The 23944-nt window shown below is 43.6% G+C and overlaps 1 protein-coding gene across 1 annotated transcript in view; it reads right to left on the reverse strand.

The window, feature by feature from the left end:
- The window catches only part of DYSF (dysferlin), a 1004398-nt gene that overhangs the window by 363115 nt on the left and 617339 nt on the right, over positions 1–23944 (reverse strand). Inside the window, exons 31-32 of the mRNA XM_078674496.1 lie at positions 15432–15525; positions 8858–8935 (exon numbers count right to left, since the gene is read on the reverse strand). Of these exons, the coding sequence (XP_078530622.1) occupies positions 8858–8935; positions 15432–15525 (172 nt within the window). The remainder of the gene's footprint in view (positions 1–8857; positions 8936–15431; positions 15526–23944) is intronic.

Genomic DNA, 23944 nt, shown 5'->3' on the forward strand with positions numbered 1-23944 from the left:
AAGTGCATCTAACAGGTTACAATTTGGAATTCTTGACAAGGGGAATATGGTGTTGGGATGTGCTGATCTAATTTAAGCAAATCCACCGTTCGTTTTTGTTACCCAGTATTATATATTAATGGCAGAAGCACTGAAGTAAAATATTCATCAACATGGCAGCCATGTTGTTCCGCCACATATGCTCCTTAGCCATGGAAGTGAACAATAAAGCAGGCTTAGTATAGCAGATGTTGACTGGGGGTGAGTGTTTGTATTGTCAACGCTCCGTCCATCATCACCTTTGGTTTTTCTTTGTTCGCCCTAAGTTGGCAGGGTATGCTCAGACGTGAGTCCCTTGCTCACTTTGCCACTGGAGTCAAGCAAGCCCGGCTGAAGACGGCTGAAGTGCCAGAAACCGGTCCTGGGAAGCTTGATTCCGGTCCAGGGAAGACATGGCTTGGCAGTTCGGGCTGGACTGTTCCCAGAAGGCACAGGGTCAGACTGATTTGCATATAGCCATGTCTGAACTGGGGTGGCGGAGTGAGCTAAAGAACGGTGATGGATTAAACCCAGATCAGTTGACTGGGGGTGAGTGTTTGTATTGTCAATGCTCCGTCCATCATCACCTTTGGTTTTTCTTAGTATAGCAGATACCAGTAGACAGCATTGTGCAGCTCACCTTAGAATAACTGGGGAACCTCCTCTCCAATTCAACTCAATTCACAATGCAGGAGTTCTCTGTCACACTACAGGGTTCACCCAAATTCCACTTTTCCCACACCCATCCTGCCAGCAATAGCGGCGCTAACATGCCTAGGATGGCTATTGCACCCTTTATAGATGGCCAGAAAAGGACCCACAGGGTGGTCACCACCCTGTGTCGGGGGGAGGAGACCCTTATCACCAGGACACCTGAACAACCTCTTCCCTGATAAGCATCTCTGCAAGGCTTCCTCAGAACATGGTCACACAAACCACCATCTGCAGCGTGCCACCACCAGGCCACGGGGCCGCTTCAATCCTGTTGAATTTACGGTCAAGGGGAACACAGGGAAAGTAATTTTTGTATTCAAGAAGCTATTGAGCCAATCTTTGGCCAGCACCACTGTTATGATTATTTAATTCTGTAGAACCTACTCTGATTTCATGGCAACATTTTTATTGGACTGGAACAGCATTAGGGCATCCTCGCGTACATTGATTCTAATGGATGACAAGTCTCCAATTTGGTTTCTTCGCATTGGCAGACTAGAAGAAAGAGAAACCACAAAGCTAAACACAGCTACTTAATTTCCAAAATTACAAGGAAAACTTCAGAAAGACCCAGGCGAGGATATCGATTCAAGGCTCCCTGGTCTTATTTTAGCATCACCACAAAGAATGCACTCCAGTTTTCAAGGCCACCTTCTGCCAGAGTCAATAGAACAATGGCAGTGGCAAGCATCTCTGCTTTTTTTATCCAACTAATCCTAAAATGCTGTGCAACTAGTCTATAAAAAGATTTTTGTTAGGTCTGGTGGGAATCTGAGTGTTAGTAAGAACATTAAACAAAAAATGGCTTGTGGGTCCTCACCCACAAAACTCTCTCCGATGCGATGTTCAAAAGAGATCAAAATTACAAATACGCATGTTATTATTAAAAATATTGTATTTATTTATTTGAAGAGTTTTATATAGCACAAGCATGACCTATCCGGGTATCAGATCGCTGTACAGAGGATAACGTGAAATATATACTAGACCCCGTGAGTACCGAGTGCTGTGTAGTGGCTGTGGTACATACCTGTCAACCGAACCGATTTAGGGGGTAACATACTGTTTTTCTATCAGCCCCATCATCAAGGCCATTCTACCTCTTTTTAAGAGTCTGGTCGCCAAACGCCAGAACACACTACTAGCCAAGATTCAAAGCATCCGCGAGCATGTAAAATGCAGAAGAGGGCTGAAAACAAGGCTATTTACAAGATAACGCAAAACCAAAGGGGATGATGGACAGAGTGTTGAACAGGTACAGGGTCAGACTGATTTGCATATGGCCATGTCTTAACTGGGGTGGAGGAGTGAGCTATGACGGCTGATTAGCCAGAAACCGGTCCCAGGATGCTTGTTTCCGGTCCAGGGAAGACATGGCTTGGCAGTTCGGGCTGGACAGTTCCCATGAGGCACAGGGTCAGACTGATTTGTATATGGCCATGTCTTAACTCGGGTGGCGGAGTGAGCTAAAGAATGATGATGGATTATACCTAGATCAGTTGACTGGGGGTGAGTGCTTGTAATGTTCAACACTCCGTCCAACATCCCCTTTGGTTTTGCTTTATTTACAAGATAACTACATCATCCCACAGCCCTGGGATAGAACCCAGAATAACAATCACACTTCCAAGCACAGTTCACAGTCCGCAGGTACGGAACAGGCCAAGCAGCACACGACTTTCAATGTCTAGGTACATCAGGAAGGGCCGAACAATGTCTGTCCTTGGCTAAAAATGTCATTACATGTGTAACTCTGTTGGCTCACACTAACACTACTATCATAACATTCAGTGGTCTGGCAAATGAGTGTAGTTCATGTAGTCTGAAATGAATAATCATTCATTTAGACTTCTTGACCCTCTTACACTCACATTAGACAAAAGTGCTACAGGTCATGGACATCACCCAGGTCCAGTGCTTAATTTGAGCCAGTGGTTACTGGTGCTCAGCACTGGCACTTAATCTTCAACACAGGCGCTTATAGCGCGAACTCGACCCAAAATTATTGGAGCACCTTTCATGAGCACCAGTTGAGGACACATCCATTTTTTGTAGGCACAGGTAGATTAAGTGATTTGCCCAGAAACACAGGTTGTTAAGCTGCGTCGAGAAGACGCCCCTCTTTAAAGAACACTTCATTACAATGCATTAATCATCTACAAACGTGCTACCTCCCCTGTCGCTCGCCGACCTCATGCTTGTCTTTGATCATGTACAGAGCTTTGTCTGCCTACTATGCTAGTTTGTGCTACAGAAATACCATATAAATACATGCATGCAATACAATATAAGGTACTGCACTTGTCTGTAAGTCAGAGGTCAAATATACACAGAGCTCTGGCTACACTGCCTGTTTGAGGCCATATGAGGCTGAAGGACACCTGAATAGCCAATCAGATTGCTGCTTAATTGATTGTTCTCAGACGAAAGCTGTAGGAGAACTGTTAATGAGTTTGGTTGCGTCCACCTGGGGGAAAAAGAAACGGAATGCAATGCTCCCAACCCATTTCTTCCAGCGCAGGGGAGAATTAGGGATGAATATGGGCTAGGGTGGGTGAGAAGAAATTAAATGAAATGATTCGGACTTGTAAAGTGCACTTATACGCATGAGTGTCTTGGCGCTATACGCATACCGCTGTGGAACCCTTCCTGGCTTTTCCCTGTAAAATGCCCACTCCTGGGCACCCCCAAGGTGAGGCCGTTGTGGAGATTAAGCAAGCTATTGCCCAGAGTCGCAGCGTGGGACCCATGGTTAGAATAGGCACCAAGGTGAGAATTATTAGGTCCGAGGATATTGAGCCCAAGTGCCGCCGAGGCAGGAATTGAACCCTGGTCCCGGGCCAGACCTCTGCATCAGGGTCTGCCACTCTAACCGTTGAGCCACACTTCTCCACCGTGATGACTGAACTGAATCTGCCCTAGGGTGGCCTTGGTGAAGATGTTCTCTCTAGGGAAGTACGTTCTGGGGCTAACTGTAACTGATTGGTTGCAGAACTACTCACCTTGCCGGGCACGAGTAATGTATCAATTTAGGACCAATGTAAAATGCATTTGGCTTTGGATAGCGGTTTGGAGGGTCACAGTAGGAAGAAAGGAGTTTCATGTCATAGCTGCAAAAAAAATATCCAATGCTCTCAAGAATGTGGCCAAAACATCTCCTGTGCGAATCTTCTCGAAACTTTTCCAAAACAAAACTTCATCCACCTTAGATCCTTCCTGAAAAGTTTCGGGATGATCCATCAAGGCGGGCCAAGATAAAGGGGGTGTTCTAGAACACTATGAACGCAATATTGTTGTGTTCAAAAGGTGATGGGAGGCTGCTTGCAATAAGTCTAACCCCTTGCAATAGCTCAGGGTAGCACTCTAACCCATTGTTCTTTTGCTCACCATGCCACCTCAGTTTGGACTCAGCCATATGCAAATCAGTCTTTTTTTGTAAATATGTTTATTTAGTTTCAAGTTTCCGGGGAAACATACAACCTTCAAAACTATACAGACGGTCGCACATAAGGCAATCATGAAAGATCCAGTTATCACAGCCTCAAAGGTCACACACAGCGTCAGAGAACATCAAATAATACAGTGATTCACCCACCCCGCCCCAAATTGCAAATAGAGACACAGTCTCCACGTGACACTATCAGGTCATCCCACTATCAGTTTTAGGTGACCGCTGCTGATGCTGTTCCCCACTGTCTGGGATCAGTGTAACTTCATCCAGTAGAATCAAACCATAGGGGTTCAGCCAGCTGCCGCATATCTTATGGACTTTTCTTGGGCACCCCCTACTCTTATATGTGACTCTTTCAGCAGCCATACAGAGGACCACCCCCTTTTCCATTCATGGAGTGTCGGAGTTTCTTGTGTGCCCCACTATCTTGCCACATCCCGCTCCACTACCACTATGCCCAGGGCAATAAAGACCAAGGGCCAGATGTATGTAGCCAAATACTGGTCGGTAACGGCCGATTTCGGCCGTTACCGACCGATATTTGGCTTTTGACATGTAGGTGGCTCGGAATTTACAGAATCTGTATATTTACCGATTCGGTAAATTTACCGTTTCGGTATTTTTCCGAATCGGTAAATATACCGATTCTGTTATTCCATATGTAGGTGGCACAGTTTGCAGTGCCACAGGCCCTTGGGAATTCTTATTTTACCACCCAATCCTATTGGGTGGTAAAATACCGAATTCCAGTGTACATGCACATCTGTGCATGTACACCTATGCCATGTGACACACAGACATGCCCTTAGGGCATATATATGTGTCGCATGGCACACAAGCCTGCAATTGGGGTGCTACAGGGTGTCAAAGTGACACCCCGTTCCCCCTGCCAGGATTCGGTATTTACCGATTCTGTAAATACAGAATCGGTATTTCCCATTGATTCCTATGGGCATCAAGGCCCATAGGAATCAATGGGAAATACCGATTCGGTATTTACAGAATCGGTAATTGTGAAATTAAAATTACCTACATCTGCCTACTTCCAATTTACCTACTCTCAAATACCGAATCGGTATGATTCGGTATTTAAGATTAGGTAAATCGGAATTACCTACATCTGGCCCCAATTGAGGTCTAGCAACATCAATATCACATGGAGCTCCCTGAAGGATGAACTTTGGGTCTGCAGGGTTAGATATTTCCAGCCCCACGTTTCATTCTCTAATTATTGCATCCCAATATTTCTGTGTGGTTGGGCAGCCCCATAGTTTATGAAAGAAATCTCCCACTGCAGTCTGGCGACTCTGGCAGTTCGGTGTTTCGGCTCGCCCAGTTTTGTGTAACCTTGCTCTTTCATAGTATAACCTATGAAGAATTTTATATGTAATGAGGCGCAATCTAGCTTTGATTGGCAAATAAACAGCTAATGGCATACATGGAGGAAGGCAACCATCTTCATCCTACCCAATTTGGGTTTCGGCCCCGTCATTCGACCGAGTCCGCCCTTCTGAGGGCCACCGAAGCCCTCAGGCAGGGTGCTGACGAGGGACAAACAATGGCGCTAATTTTATTAGACCTTAGCGCTGCGTTCGACACTGTAGCACACTCCATCTTGCTACAGTGTCTGGACAAGATCGGGGTGAAAGGGGCGGCGTTGAAGTGGATTTATTCATTTCTCACTGGCCGAGGTTTCCAAGTGAGGCAGGGTGACTACTACTCGGAGCGAATTTCTTTGGACCAGGGGGTGCCGCAGGGCTCGTCCCTGAGTCCAACACTTTTCAATCTTTATGTCGCTCCGATTGCCACCTTAGTAGAGAGTCACGGCCTCAGCTTGGTGTCGTATGCCGACGACACGCAGCTGGTTATCTCCCTATCGCGTGCACCCGGTCTTTCGGCGGACACCTTCAGAGCATGCATGCAAGACCTTGCTGCCTGGATGTCCGCCAATTGCCTCAAGCTCAACGGGGGCAAGACCGAGGTGCTGGTCGTGGGGGGCTGCCAGTCTGCGTGGACGTCGGCATGGTGGCCATCCTCCCTGGGCCCAACACCCATTCCGTGCCAAAAAGCGAGGAATTTGGGCATCTGGTTTGATGCAGCCCTCACCTTTGGCCCTCAGATCAACCAGGTGGTCGGACTATGCTTTGGGATTCTTAAAAGCCTTAGGAAGACGCTGAAGTTCTTGCCTGTGCAAGCCCGACAGACCTTGGTACATGCACTAGTCACATCAAGGATGGACTATGGCAACCTTCTCTATTTGGGCACCCTGGAGAAGAATCTTAACCGCTTACAGGTCCTACAGAACGCCGCTGCCCGACTGGTGCTTAGACTACCCAGAAGAGCTGCTTCTGCAGCGGCTCTCCGGTCTCTGCACTGGCTTCCAGTCAGAAGCAGGGTAGAATTTAAAGCACTTTGCACATGCCATCGGATCATTAATGGGAGATCCCCTCTCCCTTTACAAGAACTTTTGACACCTTATGAGCCTCCCCGCTCCCTGAGATCTTCCGGCTCTGGACTCCTGGCTGTTCCTAAGGTGTCCAGAGCGCGGATGGGGGGAAGATCTTTCAGATGCCTTGCAGCCGCTAGATGGAACAAGCTGCCTACGGCGCTTCGACTTGAGCCTTCTGAATCAATTTTCAGAGCTAAGCTCAAAACTGCTCTATTTGCTTAGTTGATGCGCCGTTTCTGTAGGGTCCAGTAATGAAAGTAGCTCCTTAGCGCGGGGACACGCCGTTGTTGCGTCACCATGCGCTTTACAAAACCCCCCAAATAGAAATAGAAATTACCACCTCACTGGGTGCATCAGGGCCGCATCCCTGTCAATGTCTTCCACGGTGCCCATATGCAAATCACTCTTGACCCTGTACCTCATGCGAACAGTACAGGCCGAACTGCCAAGTCATATCTTCTCTGAACTGGAAACAAACAACTTAGGACTGGTTTCACCCTAGTTATGGGTTCATCACCTGGATACAACTTGGTTCCAGTGACACAGTGAGCATGGGACCCACATCTGGGCACACCAATGCCACTTAGGGTGGTATGGGGAGGGCATAGCTTGGCAGTCCCTGATGGACGGACGGCCCCCTGCCGTACACTAAATAAGGTCCTAAGTAACAGTCACTAAATACACTGAGTAGTCCTGACCGACTAGGACATGGCCAACAACACCTCGTTTCGTACTGGTTGGCTTCAACTTTGGCAGCTCTATCTGCTGAGACTGGTAGCAAACATTGGCCGCTTTTTTCTCTAGACTTGCAACAATAGATCTTGCCGCTTTAATGTAATCTCAAGTCAGATAATTGCTTCTACTTCAGCCATCCAACTAAACTAAATTGTTGTTTTTGAGCCAGTTTGGGAAATATAATCTCAAAACTGCTGGGGTTTTAAGCTGGAGTCTGCAGCTCTTCAAAGCCATACTTCTTCTTCCAGCGGGAATTGGGAGGCGTCATCTTCTGGCTGCCATCTTGACAGGCTGGCTGCCATCTTGACAGGCTGGGCTGGTGTCTTAGCGTAATAGCAGCTGGAGCGAGATCATATGCCTGCAAGCTGTTTCACAGGTTCACAGTGTTGGCCAAACATTTTGACTTTGCTGAAAATCCAACTATATATTTCAATAACAATGACTAGGCACTCTGACCTGTTACTAAGGAAACCTGTTTGAGGTTCATAGTTTCGTCCAGCAGCTGTAGAAGCAAAGTCAGACCCGCCAACATCATTAAGAAGAAATAACACACCAACTGTGTAAGTGCCAGGGCTCACTCGTCTTCATTTCTCTCTTGAGATTCCATTTCAGGAGACAACTCTACATTTTTAGACTCTTTTCATCATGTTCTTGTTCTCTGGTATATTTGCACTTACACACTTATTGTGCTAGAGAGACCCAACAAGTACTTAGGGCCTCAATTAGATGTCGGTGGACAGGTTACTCCGTCACAATATCGAAACATCCTTTACATTCCGGTGATTACACCGCGATGCATTTAGAACGCTGCCATTACAACGCAAGCGTTATATCGATTTGCACTGGAGGGCGCTATAACCTAAGGAATAGTAAGATTTACTATTCCAACACCTTCCCTACTGTACGTAGACTGGTGTTGGAATAGTAAATCTTACTACTCCTAAGTCCAGAGCCCTCCAGTGCAAGTCGTTGTAACGACTTGCATTGTTAAAACTGCGATGTTACATACAGCGATCATTTTGATCGTGTTGTAACGTCACATATTCGTCACAATAGTGACAGATATCCTGTCCGCTGAAACATAAATCCCATTATATCCTCTGGGATATACATTTCAGCGTATAGGATATCTGTCACTATTGTGAAGGAGTAACCCGTCTGCCGAGATCGAAATGAGGCCCTTATTCTAAAATCCTATCATCCAATCAGCTATGATGAAACTGTCGTTGATCAAGGATCTCAAAGTTGTATCCGTTCCATCCACCTTGGTATCCATCGGCCTCGTTTTCTTAGCCTAAAAGGCAAGGACTCTAATATAGCATTAATGAACTATCTAGAGGCCTTTGTCATTTACTAGTTCCGCATTCAAGAAACATTTACGGGCTAACATCACTGTTAAGGCCTTTTGCAGTAAGAAGGACACGCATGACAAATACAATAATAAAAATCAAACAAATAATATATGTTTAAGTTAACGTATTTAGGCCTACCAGAGAAGCTGTCCTTGTCCATGGGCAGAAGGTCCCGTGCCTGGTAGATATAGCAACGCAGGTGGTACCTGTTCCCATCTTCAAAAAGGAAGAAAACAGAATTATACTCTATTATCACTCTTAGTAGTTCACACACATCCACATACACACACACACACACACACACATACATATATATACATATATATATATATATATATATATATACACACACACACATATCTACATATATAGTGGTATAGATAGATAGATAGATAGATAGATAGATAGATAAATTATTTGACACACATTGACAAAATCGGCAAACAGCAGAGAATATTTCAATAAAAGCAGTCAACGGACAAAAACAGTTGCCATTTAGCTATCAAAGCCTAGGGGAGGCCTCAAAATCGAAACGGAAAGGGATACACAGTGGGGCAGATCTACTAATATCTCATGCAGTGCAACACAGTAAATAAAGTTAATGCATTGCGTGAGAGAGGGAGAGCAGGACAGCCCCTTACCTACTCAAATATGGCACTGCAGCTATCTTCTCAAGTACTAAGGCACTCTCTGGCTGCCTAGAGCTACACGCACACAGCGTTATGAAAAGTAGTCCATAGTGGTACTTTGCGTTACTTTTAGTCAACCTTGAAACGCAAACACTTTCCACTGGTTTGCGTCACTTTCGTGACTTTGCAAAAGTTCAAAGTGGTGAAAAATATAGTTGATGTTAACACACATCAGTGTGAAAAAAATCAGCAGAAAATATTTAATTGAAAAACATTTTTGGGTACAAATCTGGAATATTTCAGCAGCAAAAACATAAAGTAATGTTTTTGGTGGCGAACGGTAGCAAAAAAATGCCAGTCAACTGCAGCAGCTGATAGCAACTGAGCCTGGTGCGTTACCGTAGGTGAGCTATCAGTTTCCTAGTAGCAAGGTCTAGCATCTCACAGGCATCTAGAGCAGTGGTCTGACTTTGCATGTGGTTGGCTGGCAGAGCGAAGAGTGGCCATGGCTTTTACAGTGCATCCTCAGTCATCCCTCGGGCCAAACATGGAAGGAAGGCTGTATTTTTGTGGGAAAGTTGGAGATGTTCAGAGGCTCCGCTGACTCAAGGGAAGTGATGTTTCCTGGATTTCAGAGAGTCTTCACTTGGTTCACTTCATTTAAACAGTTGCCTGTTTCTAGCCCACACTTTGATGGGGCACTGTTGCAGTGCTTAATTTGAGCCAGTGGTTTCCGGGGCTCAGTACCGGCACTTAATTGTCAACAGCAACGCTTGTGACAGTTTGCCACAAGGTGGCGCTGTCTGGCTAATTAAGAGATGACGACAACAACTATTAATTATTAATTCAATATACAGTAAAAATTATTATTATCTGCTGCCCAAGCCATTCTTATCACTTTAGGGGCCAGGAATAGTCCAAATTGTCCCACTCGTAGGAGTATGATGATTAATAGTTGTGTTGTTACAATCACTGGCAGCATAGCAAGGGGCATGTGGGGTGCAAGCTGCAGTGGCCTCCTGACGAGAGCCCTGGTACTTATTTTTTTACAAATTAAGCACTGTTGCATGTGCCCCTGGTCTGCGGCTCCAGCCTGTGGGTGGTGCTCTGCACTGTTATATTAGCAGAGTTTAGACTGTTCTTAAATTCACAGAATGTACGACTTTGACTTTCCTCAATAGCAAAAGTTGTAAAAAGTTCATTTGAAATGTTAAAGATTCCCAAACCTTCCATTAATCATGCTTTTTCTGAAAAGCATTACTTGCTATCAGGTTATGTTCTTTGCACTGTGTAATATGGGTCCAGCCTTGTTTACGTACCAGGTGGGCACACCAGACTCTGTGTCCAGGTCTGGTTGCCCAGTAGCACCAGACATGTCCTTATCTGTGCCACGTGGCTCTCCTTCTGCTGCAGAGCCAGGCTTCTGCTTCCGGGTCCCTGCATGGGCGGGAGGTGATGGTGGACAGCTAGTGGGCGGGTATTGCAGGCTCTGAACCAGACACCAGACTAGCTCATTTTGGGTTAACTTAAGGGGTGAGCTTTCAGCATCAGAGTCAGCCCTAGTGAGATATGGTCAGGGTGTTAATGTCACACCTACCTATCTGGAAACTATGTGTATTCAAGGTCCCTATTTGTGGAGTTACGTATAGTAAACCTATACTTACCTGTATATAATTACCTTCCCAACAGTCTTGTTCTCAATACTTTAGTTATAATATTTCGTTATTTTACTTATAATATTCCGGAAGGACACCACGACCCACAGGAACAAAGCCCCAGTGACGCCATAAAGAAGGCTTCAGGACAGTGTGGCCACTGGTTGCCCATTTTGTCCCCTAGAGTGGATGCTGGGCTACCCAGAAGCCCCGGGACCGTTTAGATTTACTAAAGAGTGCATTCCAAGGCACTGGAAAGTTAATTTGGAGCAATGACCATAGTAATAGATATTTGTCTTGCCTTCCCTGCCCTGATGAACCGGCTGGACGTTGACTCAATTACCTCCTGTGACTTTGAACGGTGTTGCAAAGCCTTCTGGTCCACACCGGATTCCACTGTATTTTTTTCACCTCCACAACCTGACATATTTGGACATGTTTTGAAGGTCTTTGTTTGGAGTTCCTGCCTCCTGTTTTATTCCTCTTGGTCTTCTGGTCTGCCCTTTGCATGCTGGTCTCCTACTGTGATCCCTTTCATGTCAGTGAACTGACCACATGGACTTAAATGATCTCTCATATCATTGCATCCAGCCCTTCCTGGACTTTCTGATCCACCTCTCCCCATCATCAGCAGACACCATATGTTATTCTCAGAACCTCCTCTGCCCAGTGGAGAGTTTCACCTCGGTAACACCCTCTTTGTAGCTCCTTGGCCTCAGAGGGGTGCTGCCTGTCGAGACACTATACCCCTTATGCTGGCGTGACGTCCTTCCTGTTTCCTCAAAGAAAACACTATATTTATAACAGGTTTCTACAATAGAAATGCCTCAAACGTTTTAAGATGTGTTACAATTATTGTCCCTGTTCCCAATTGTGTTACATTTATCAGTTTGTTCCATTTCTAAATGTTACTTTGTCTTTTTCGAGCAGAGGGCGGCATACAATCCTGAATGCAGTAGTAACGAGAACCTATAAAATACCCTTTCTTGCCAAATATATCCGATGTGTCACTCCGCCTCTCTCATCCAATAGCATCCCTGAGTTCTTCATTGTATTATCCTGTTGCCATGCAACATCCAATCACCCTTCGCCTGCTGTTAAGTATCCAATCAGAAGTCCATAGAAACCTATTGTTTTACAAGGAGACTAGCCAATTTCTACAGACAGTTTGAAACGGATCACTGAAAAAATATCGAGGGACATAATATCGACTGGAAAAAATATCGTTGACAAAATATCGACTGACAGAATATTGAGTTTGTATCTACAAACAGGTAAGTACAAAAATATCGAGTTTAAAATATCGTTTACAAAAATATCGTTGTAAAAAATATCGACTTTAATAAAAACAATGTTTAATTACATTAATATAAAAAATTAATTACTAAAATATACTTAACAATACTTAAAATAACTTTTAATAATTAAATAATTAATGAAAGTAAAAAAATAATATTTTTTTATTCATATTTCTTAAAACATTTATATATATAGTAACAAAATTTAATTAAATAATAGCCAATATTATTAACATACAAATACAAAAGAGTAAAAATTACTATTCTATTGGTAAGTATATAATTGTTTTTAATTTAAATTATTTAAAATTAATTTAATATATTTTTATTTAATTACATTTCATTAAATTAATTTAATGTAAATTTAATTTTACTTTATTTTTACACTGTACCCCTGTACCCCAAAAACCCAAAACTGACCCTGAACCCTAAAAAAACCCTTTACCCAAAAACCCAAAACTTACCCTGAACCCTAAAAATACCCCTTTACCCAAAAACTAAAAACTGACCCTGAACCCTAAAAATACCCCTTTACCCAAAAACCAAAAACTGACCCTGAACCCTAAAAATACCCCTTTACCCAAAAACTAAAAACTGACCCTGAACCCTAAAAATACCACTTTACCCAAAAACTAAAAACTGACCCTGAACCCTAAAAATACCCCTTTACCCAAAAACCAAAAACTGTACATATTTCAATTAGTTACCTATTAATACTAATTTATAACTAATTACCAATTATTTATTTGATAATTAAAATTGAATTTACAATTATTTTATATTAAATACAATTAAATAATTGTTATTATTTCATTAATTATTATTAAATTACTTCCCACTCTATTCCCCTATAAACCCACAACCCGCTACAGGAAATAAATAATTTAATTTAACATAATTAGCAAGTAATCAATTAAATTAAATTAATTACCAATTAAATTTTAATTAATTAACAAATATTTTTTAATTAACAATTAATTAAATATTACTACCAATTATTAAATTTACATATTTAATTAATTATAATTACATTACTTCCCACCCTATTCCCCTATAAACCCACAACCCGCTACAGGAAATAAATTATTTAAATTTACATAATTAGCAATTGATCAATAAAATTAAATTAATTACCAATTAAATTTTAAATAATTAACACATATTATTTAATTACCAATTAATTAAATATTACTGCCAATAAATAAATTTACATATTTAATTAATTATAATTAAATTACTTCCCACCCTATTCCCCTATAAACCCACAACCCGCTACAGAATAAAATGACACAATAATTTAAAAAAATCATTAATTAAAAATAATTATAACATAAAATGACACTTTTCACACATATTATAACATGAAAAAACACTATAAATAAATAAATATTATTTAAAAAACGATATTTTTTACTATCTAGATTATATACTTGGATATTTTCACTTTCTATATTATTTACAGTCGATATTACTTCACTTACCTTAAAAACGATATTTTGGCTGTCTATATTCTGTCCTGTCGATATTTTGTCCAAACGATATTTCAAACTCGATATTCTGTCCAAACGATATTTTGGAGTCGATATTATGTCTGTGCACCGTTTGAAACATGTTCTCCCCAGTGGAAACCCTCGGCCCAGGGGAAGCACAAGGAAAGTGAGAGATGAACTGAGAAGAAGAATGAAGGCATCTTACACCTTAGCAAGTAAAAGGAGATGCGACACGTGGGAGGTCAGTAACCTAAGGATTAGTTACCATTGTTTATAGTTCGATATTCGTAGTAAGATATATTAATAGCCCTTTTATGCTGTTTGAGGAAATGCATATTTCTGTCTCCAAATGATATTTGGAATTCTTTATATGACAGACTTCTTGGGAATATTTTAGGACAAGTTCATAGATGCATATTTAATAAGGAATTCTAAAGTTAGGGATCATACTGCATTTAAAAACCTGTGTTGTGGTTTCCCCCCAAAAAACAGCTTCAATGTCTGGGTGTGTGTGGTGTGTGTGTGTGGGGGGGGGGGGGGTAATATGGCTTTATTAGCCCTTCCTCTCTTTCTGGTCTCTCATTGGTAGGTGCTTTGGCTTTACTAGTCCTTCCTCTCTTTCTGGTCTCTCATTGGTAGGTGCTTTGGCTTTACTAGTCCTTCCTCTCTTTATGGTCTCTCATTGGTAGGTGCTTTGGTTTTACTATTATTATTATTATTATTATTACGAATTTTAATATAGCGCCTGGTTACCATAAGGCATCCCCGCGCTTATCCAGAGAATAGCAACGTCACATCAGCACAAGAAATCAGTCAGGGAACAAAAAAGTTTTCAAGAGTTTACGAAAACGTAAAAAACTTGCTTCCGAACGCAGGTACAGAGGGAGTGAGTTCCACAGGGTTGCCACCCTTATGGAAAATCTTCTTCCACCAGTTCTTTCTTTCCTCACCCTCAAAACCTGCAACAGGTGTTGATGATCGGAGCGGAGAGAGCGGGGGGCCTTATAGGATTGGACCATGTCCTCAAGGATAGGTGGCCCTTTCCCCTGTAAAAGTTTGTGGGCTATACAAAGTGACTTAAATTTAACCCTCTCTCTGACGGGGAGCCAATGTAGCGCCTTCAGTGCAGGGCGAGCAGACTGACGCCTCGGGACATCCATCAGGAGCCTAGCGGCCGCATTCTGCACCTGCTAGTCCTTCCTCTTTTTCTGGTCTCTCATTGGTAGGTGCTTTAGCTTTACTAGTCCTTTCTCTCTTTCTGGGTTCCAATTACCCCATATACTGTAGTACCTAAAGCTGCCTATTGACCACTCAAGGTCAGTAGGGTGAATAAGTTATGTTTGGAACTAACTACTACAGTTAAGTTATCCACTTTTTATCAAATATAAAACCTTGGATGGAGAGTAACTCAGTCAGAAATCCCATATGTGCTATCATAGAGGTAGAGTTAATTGTCAGCAGGAGTCACATGGTCAAGTTGCCTTGCAGAAGGAAGTAGCCCATTTAACAAAAACTCAATAACATAAGGTAACTAAGCATATAACTATACAGTGTAAAGCAGCATACCCTAACATAAGGTAACATAAGGTAACCGAGCGCCATCTTGGCAAAGGAGTTGCACAACGCCAAAGTTAACTTACAGTCAAAAATGCAGGAGATGGTGGGTCTATTCACTCCGAAGTTCAGTGTCGAGACTGACTTCCCATCGTCACTCTTGTCGTCTGTCACTCCGCCCTGCAAAGAGAATTAGAGCATAGTTAGAAAATATGCCTCTTGCATAATGATCATTCCTTGAAGACTATACTGCTTTTAGTAGCTGTTTATAGTGGGGGGGGGGGGGTTCATGTATTCTGTTGCAAGGGAGTGTGTAGTGCAGCATTAATCATTTCTGTATCACAGCCAAAACACAGCGGGGTGAGAAATGGGACGACGCCCAATTCTCTCTGGGCCACTAGATGGCTCAAAGGACTCCCATCACACCACATTTTATGGTGTTTTATTCACTTTTAGTGGAAGATGCCTGATGATTGGGACTTCATCCTGCTGTTCAACAAAGAGACCTGATATCTTAATAATCCATGAGAGGTGTAGCACGAACCCCTGCAGTTCATGCAGAGCAGGGATGCACTCGAACCTGCATGTGACAGTCAGACCTGTACTGCTATAGTAGTGAGAGTTCGTTGGGGCGACACGCTTACGTGGTACCACCTTTGTTATGGGGCAGGTTCCAAAGAGCACCTTTAAGTATTTGGTATAAAGACAACTCACTCTAAAAAATTTCATATAAAGCCCGAAGGATACCCAGAGTGCACTGTATGTTCTACTGAAAACAAATGGAACTTTGATATCCCACAATAATGGTGGCACCAATGAACCCTCACCAATGAAAATATACAAAGATCCTTCGGTTTACGTGGGAGCCTACGCCTGTATCCCAATGCTTAGTCTCAGAATGTAGATTCTTAAAGCACTCTGACAACGCACCTATGTGGCACTTTAAGGCTATATAAGAGATGACTGAATTGGAGTCATGTAGCACACTACTACAGTGAGAAGGTTTCAAGGAGCTAGTCTGTGAGGGACGGGATGGCCAGATGACCTTCTATTAGGAGCTCTTGCCGAATGGAAGTTCTAGAGGCCACATCCCGAGGACCCCAAATGGCTGCCTCCTATGGTGGTGAGCTTGAAAACACATATGAACCAAACAGCATCATTTGAAACTGATTTGGGTCTAGGGGTAGACCCCAGCATTCTAGGCGCGATCGAACTTCAGGTGCCTGCTCAGCAAAAGACCAAGACGAAGCTTGTTACATTAGCTGTGACTGGAGTTAACAAGGAACCAGATCCTTCTAGGGAAATTCCTTATGGAACAAGGTGGATAACACTTCAAAGGACTGTCAGACGGAAAATAATAGCGCCTGCTACATAACTGGCTTCTATAGACTGAATAAAACAGGTTGAAACAAAAAAATGCTACATAAATAGCTTCTAAAGCCATAACAATGGTGTTTCCCATTAACACCCCTTGAATATTTACATAGGTCTTGAGGGAGCGGGTAGGGCCAAGGAGAGCTCCCAGAGTGAAGCTCCTAAGAAATGTGTTGATTTTCACCTAAATTAAAAACAAAGGGCCAGATGTAGGTAATTCATATTTACCGACTCTTAAATACCGAATTTTACCGATTCGGTATTTAAGAGTCGGTAAATATGAAGGGGGAGATGTAGGTATTACAGATTCTGTAAATACCGAATCGTATTTACCGAATCTGTAAATACCGAATCGGTATTGCCCATTGATTCCAATGGGCCTTGAAGCCCATAGGAATCAATGGGCAATACCGATTCTGTAATTACAGAATCGGTAAATACCGAATTTTGCAAGGGTGCAGGGGGTGTCACTTTGACACCCTCTGGCACCCCAAAAATAGGCATGTGCGCCATGTGGCACACAGACATGCCCTAAGGGCATGTCTGTCTGTCACATGGCTAGGTGTGCATGCACACATGTGCATGCACACCTGGATTCGGTATTTTAACACCCAATTGGATTTGGTGGTCAAGGGTCCGATGTAGGTGGCCATTACCGGTCGGTAACGGCCGAATTCGGCCGTTACCGACCGGTAAATGGGTCATTGAGATGTAGGGGGCTATATTTTACAGAATCGGTAAATTACCGATTCAGTAAATTTACCGATTCTGTAAAATACCGAATCGGTAATTTTTCCGATTCGGAAAATTCCAGATGTAGGTAGCACTGTTTCCAGTGCTACAGGCCTTTTAGATTCGGTATTTTACCACCCAATCCAATTGGGTGGTGAAATACCGAATCCAGGTGTGCATGCACATCTGTGCATGCACACCTGTGGCATGTCTGTGTGTCACATGGCACACATGCCTGTAATTGGGGTGCCAGAGGGTGTCAAAGTGACACCCCCTGCACCCTTGCAAAATTCGGTATTTACCGATTCGGTAAATACCGATTCGGTAATGCCCATTGATTCCTATGGGCTTCAATGCCCATAGGAATCAATGGGCATTACCGATTCGGTATTTACCGAATCGGTAAATACCGATTCCTTCCGAATCGGTAATTGTAAAAATACAATTACCTACATCTGCCCTCCTCTTTTTTACCACTTCTTAAATACCGATTCGGTATTTTCCGTGTTCAGACATACCTCTTCAGACATACCTCCATGTTCAGGAGGGAGCCTTGGGGCAGAGTAACTAGGGACTGCAATCCTCCCATAGCCCAAAGACACTCTAGGAGCCAAATATCTGATATAATTGTGAGCAGTGTCCACTCTCCGGCTCCTGTGGGTCATGTCTACCTGGCAAAGCTGATCAATGCGTCTTCTGTTGAGTTCTGTCACATGGTAGGTGCTGATAGCGCCTGAGACTTTACAACTTGACGTAAAAAGTAAAAGTTCCATATGTGTCACTTTGCTTTCTTCGTGCACGTAGGATCTGGGTGGGGTGATCTTAAATTTGTGACCGGCTTAAAAAGGATGTGGAATGAACCTGATGAGATAAGTAGGGAGATGTCCTGTCCCGGAAGAAGCACCTGGACCACCGCCGGAAGCGAGGGCTGGTTGGTGTTTTCAAGAAAGATGGATGCCTCCCTTGGGTGGAATGGACATGAGACTATCACACTGCTTCACTACACTCTCGTTTATTTACCCTCACTGTCCATATAGAGTGTCGGAGAACAAAAGTCTTGACATTGTGCTTTGCCACAAATCAGTCCTATAGTTCACTACATAGGGCAGTGATACAGGTGTCTTTACTGGGTGCACCAGGTACCCAAAGGGACAGCACACCCTAAGGGACAGCGCACCCTAAGGGACAGCGCACCCTATGATAGTCGATGCGCTGTTCAGAGCACAGCAAGGGGTCTCTGTGAATATAGTAAACTTTGTCAGACTAGCAGTGTGTGGCTTACATTTCTTTAACCCGGTGAGGTTTTATGAGATTCCTTAAAATATACCTCTGATTCATATTTAGAAAAGTTTCGTGTAAATTACACATTCGTGTTGTACAAAGATATCTTTTGTGAAGCCATTTTGAGATAGCTCCCTGCTCTCAACGAGGTCACACTCCTGAAACAATTACATTTGGCATTCATGCTTCTAAAATAAATCAGGGAATGGAAAAGAATTGTGTAAAAGTTGAAAAGCAGACGCATAGTCATTTTCAACTCAGGTTCGTGAGTCAATATTGGATCTAGATTAAGAGATAGTATTTTTATTTATGCTGAGAGCCAAACCAAGGTCCCCTCTTTGAAATGGAAAGAGTCCAGGGCTCAGAAAGTTATGATCAAACTTCCTAGGTACCACGCAACAAAATACACTTTCACCAACTTGTTGCTTGAAAGTGCATGCACTCACCCTTCCCTCAAACGTTGTGGTTATCTCCACATCCACCACTGTGCCTACAACTGACCCACTGGCAACATGTCACTGTCAATGCAACAGCCACACTACTCTCTTCGCCCCTTCCTATCCGCCTCACAGGCCAGTTCCTTCCACCTACACGCCCTGCACGCACACATCTGCCCCTGGGCCATATGCCAACCAACAACACACTCATGCACTTTAAATGGGGCATTTTTACCCCTCCCATCTTACCATACTATGGTAAGTTTACTACAGTAGTATGTTCCACATGTCTAAGTTTGCAAGAAAGCCTGTCTTGCACGCTCAGGTGCACACGTGGCACCAGCTCCATCACCTTCGTATTCGTGGTTTGCAGTACCCACAGACAGCCGATACTGTGCATCGCAAACATCTCAGAACACGACAACAACTCACACACAGAGAGTCCACAAGAGCCAGGAATCCACATCTGGGGCAGACGTGATATCTTTCAAGGCAACATAATGTCCCAAATAAATCAACATCAGTTTGACCCCTCAGCACAGCTTCAATGGTTTGTCAGTCAGTCAGAATATCTTTATTCGACTTATTACAAGTCATACAAAGAAACAAAACAATAAAACCCCTGAGAAGGGATATATACATAGATGACCCTTCAATAGCCTAAAAAACATCAAACTAAGTACATATTATATTATAAATGCTATATACAAGAATAAATAGAAAATACATTATACAATCCATCAAAGAAAAAACATGACAATTTTTAAAAAGTTTAAGGCGACATCTAACCTCCCCTTTTTGCCCTTGCAGCGGCCACTAAAAAGTTTGCAATACAAAAAGTTGTGCGGGGATTAGTCAGGAGTTGTAGATAAAGCAACGCCGGGCGCACCTGGGTAAAGCCTGCTTCTTTCAGGATAGGGAGCAAATATTTTCTTCTCTGCTCATGGTTTGGTAACAAGATGAAGTTCACAAGTACCAACCATTCCCCAAGTGGAAGTGTTGCATGCACTTGCATCAGACAACCAAGGTTTTACTCCACACGTGACGAAACTAGGATAGACTCAGGTCACTTAGTAAGGATGCAGCCAAACCCAGCTCTGCCTCTTTGCAGAGGTCCTTCAGCCCCTTCTGGTCAGAAGACTCCAAATGACCTCCTTAAGCAATGTCCTTGTAGGGTTAGGCAGCTTAGAATGAATAGGCCTGTCTCGGTTTAAGGGTTTGCACTGAAATGCTATACACACTGCCTGCATTAAACCCTTTTCCACCGATTTTTTGACATGGGTTCTCCTGGAGCTAATCTGAGAATTTCAAATAGTTTTTAAGGTGGAACCTTTAAAATGGCTTTTCCTGCATTTACACACACTTCAGTTGTAGGTCGCGGACTGGTCTTTACGTCGTTCAACTTCATATTAGCTCAATGGGCCTGGAGAAGTGCGAAAGAAGGGGGTGTTGGGAACAATTAAGTTTTGGTATATATTTTAATATGCTGCTATTGTCATTAGGTATGAACTGATCAGAAGAGAAGACAATTAAAGTGGTTGAAGGCTAGTTCTGCTGGAAGCACATATCAGCCACTCTGGTGTCCACTACCAGCCTCTGACGCAGCGGGCCAGGGGCGTGCCAGTGGCAATGCCAACCTAGTGGCATGGCTTGGAACATAGATGACAAACATTGCTGCGCTGTTGATACCCCGTGCCACAGGTCCATGAAGACTCTTTACGGCCTGCAGTGCACGTAAACATGTCCATGAGGTTTCTGAGTGGTCCCATAAGGGCAGGAGGGTGAGTGTGTGTGTGTGTGTGTGTGTGTGCGTGCGTGCGTGTCAGGTGTATGGGGTCAGCTGTATCTCAAGATCTTGGCAGACACTGAAGAAACACGGCAGAGGCGGGCACCTCGCCTCACTGCTGGTCAGTGCAGTGATATTCAATAATGCTGAACGTTTATCAAACAGAAACCACAGTAACAGGGTCTTGAAGTGCCACCAAACACATGCAGAGAAAGTAGTCCCAGGAATGGAACAAGAAAGATGAACGCCATCTGCAAGGCAAAGAGCCAATGACACCAGCTCAAGAGAGTCTCGCCACCAAAACAAAAGATGACGTAGTTTTCAAACGTGAGAAGTTCACAAAATTAAGGCAGAAAATCATAGAAGCTGGAAAGTTACCGCTGCAAGACTACAGGAGTAAAGGTACGAGTGCATTTCATGTTTGGAGGGTTCGCGGTGAAACTGCTTCTGGTTTAGTCGATAAACAAATCTAACTGCCAGTACTGCCACTGTCTTTAAAATTTCAAGATGAGAACTCGAATTAAACAAGTCTCTCCAAACCACTTTTTCAGTTTGGAATTGATCTATTTTATTGTTTCAATTTTAACCATTTTTTGAAAAACACTTTTTACAAAATTTCAAAAGTTATCACAAACAATATACTTCTCCCCACAAGAGAACTTCTCATTTATAGAAAAATTGTTCATAGACAATTAACAAAAAACTTTCTTGGCAAGTGACTAATCCCTGGACCAACTTCATCGTCCAGTCCTAGGAACAAACACAATGTGGCATTTACCCGAGTAACCTTTGTTCAAGGACAGCTCCACTGTTTGGAGAAAGAGTAAAGTTTCAATAATCAAGAATTGTGCTTTGTTCAACCTAATTGTCCTCAATATTGCAACCTTGCATTCCCAGGGTAGCTCCCAAGCCTTCTAAGTCAAGAAGCAGACCCAGGAAAGGGGTCTATGGAGGGAGAGGAGGATAAGATTCCACAAGACCTCACCTTTCTTTATGTCATTGTGCCAAAGGTCACATGTCAATCACTCAAACACATTATGGATCAGCTCTTAGTATCCCATCAGGTGGCCTTTAGGATCCCTCTGAACTAGTCATGCAGAAGTCTCACTGTTTGAACTGCAATAGTTCAGAAGGTATTTCCACCTTAAAGATCCACTAATGACCCCATTATCATAAAAAGTTTTTAGTTTTTTAAAATCTTCTTCAAAACATGCCTCATTGCCGTAAAGCCAACTTAAGATCCAGTCACTGCGGCCCTCAGCACTCCCCAAAAACACAGTAGGTCAAATTTCATTTCACTGTAGAAGGGAGGACTGTCACCAGTCAATGCTTTGTACCACTAATAGGACAGTACCATTAATGGTGGCCGCATGTGGTGATGTTCTGGACCATGTAAGGATGCCACCGAGTCTCTGGTCATTCTCCTGCATCTCAGTCCTGTTGGCAAGCATCACTGTTATTCCCCAGGCCGTTGGCGCGTCCTTACAGATGCTCTGATTTTTATTTTATTGGAACAGCTTTAGCATGTGAGCAATTAAACTTTGGTATCACCGATTCAGGAGAGTGTTGGATTCCTTAAGCTTCTCCCCTTTGCCACCTGCCCTTTTCACATCTGTCTGAGGCCAACCATGGACATGCTTACTGAACTGGGGTTGGCTTTCATATTCATTAAAATTACGTATGGAGACTGTATGTGTCAGTGACCCGCTGATGGGGCGCTACAGGTTTGGTGTATGGGTGGCAGTCAATAGAAAAAGCTCAAAGGCGCAATGGCGCTAAGATGGAACATTTGTTGTTGGAGCCGTCATGCCCTTAAGGGCTCTCTCGTAAGACCTATGCCTATCAAGATGCTTGGCAACCGCACACATGTATATATCAAAGGAAATGCTTAGTTTGCATTTACCCAAGCCATGAAGGTGTTGTAAGGAGACTTCGCCTGTGCGTGGCCGCCAGGTCTGGCACTACCATTGATCTCGTCCAATAACATCAGATCGTGGTGCACATCTGGATCAATCCAAAGCAAGAGACCAACAAACTCCCTTCAGGAAGGTCTAACAGGCTATGACCTGATAGAAAGACAAACTCATGATCCCTGGGTGGAAGAGCAGTACCACAAGTACAGTATGATGGATCCAAGAAATCCTGAAAAATAGAAAAATCAAAACACTGCACCAAACTTCAGCCTGTCTGACTTCAAGATGTTCAAACAGCCTACCTAAAGATCTGAGACTCAGTCAAACCCTATTCAGATACAGCTGAAAGAACATGTTGCACCCACCACTGCACATCCATCCCATGCAACCTCCAACATACTACATCCCAGGCTCCATGCACTCCCACCACTGCACATCCATACCATGCAACCTCCAACATACTACATCCCAGGCTCCATGCACTCCCACCACTGCACATCCATCCCATGCAACCTCCAACATTCTACATCCCAGGCTCCATGCACCCCCACCACTGCACATCCATCCCATGCAACCTCCAGCATTCAACATCCCAGGCTCCGCGCACTCCCACCACTGCACATCCATCCCATGCAACCTCCAGCATTCAACATCCCAGGCTCCGCGCACTCCCACCACTGCACATCCAACCCATGCAACCTCCAACATTCTACATCCCATGCTCCACGCACCCCCACCACTGCACATCCATCCCATGCAACCTCCAACATTCTACATCCCACGCTCCACACACTCCCACCACTGCACATCCATCCCATGCAACCTCCAATATTCTACATCCCACACTCCACACACTCCCACCACTGCACATCCATCCCATGCAACCTCCAACATTCTACATCCCACGTTCCACCCCCCCACCACTGCACATCCATCCCATGCAACCTCCAACATTCTACATTCCAGGCTCCGCGCACTCCCACCACTGCACATCCAACCCATGCAACCTCCAACATTCTACATCCCACGTTCCACCCCCCCACCACTGCACATCCATCCCATGCAACCTCCAACAT

This window comes from Lissotriton helveticus, chromosome 2_1 (assembly GCF_964261635.1).
Source record: "Lissotriton helveticus chromosome 2_1, aLisHel1.1, whole genome shotgun sequence".
In the NCBI taxonomy this organism is placed as follows: domain Eukaryota; kingdom Metazoa; phylum Chordata; class Amphibia; order Caudata; family Salamandridae; genus Lissotriton; species Lissotriton helveticus.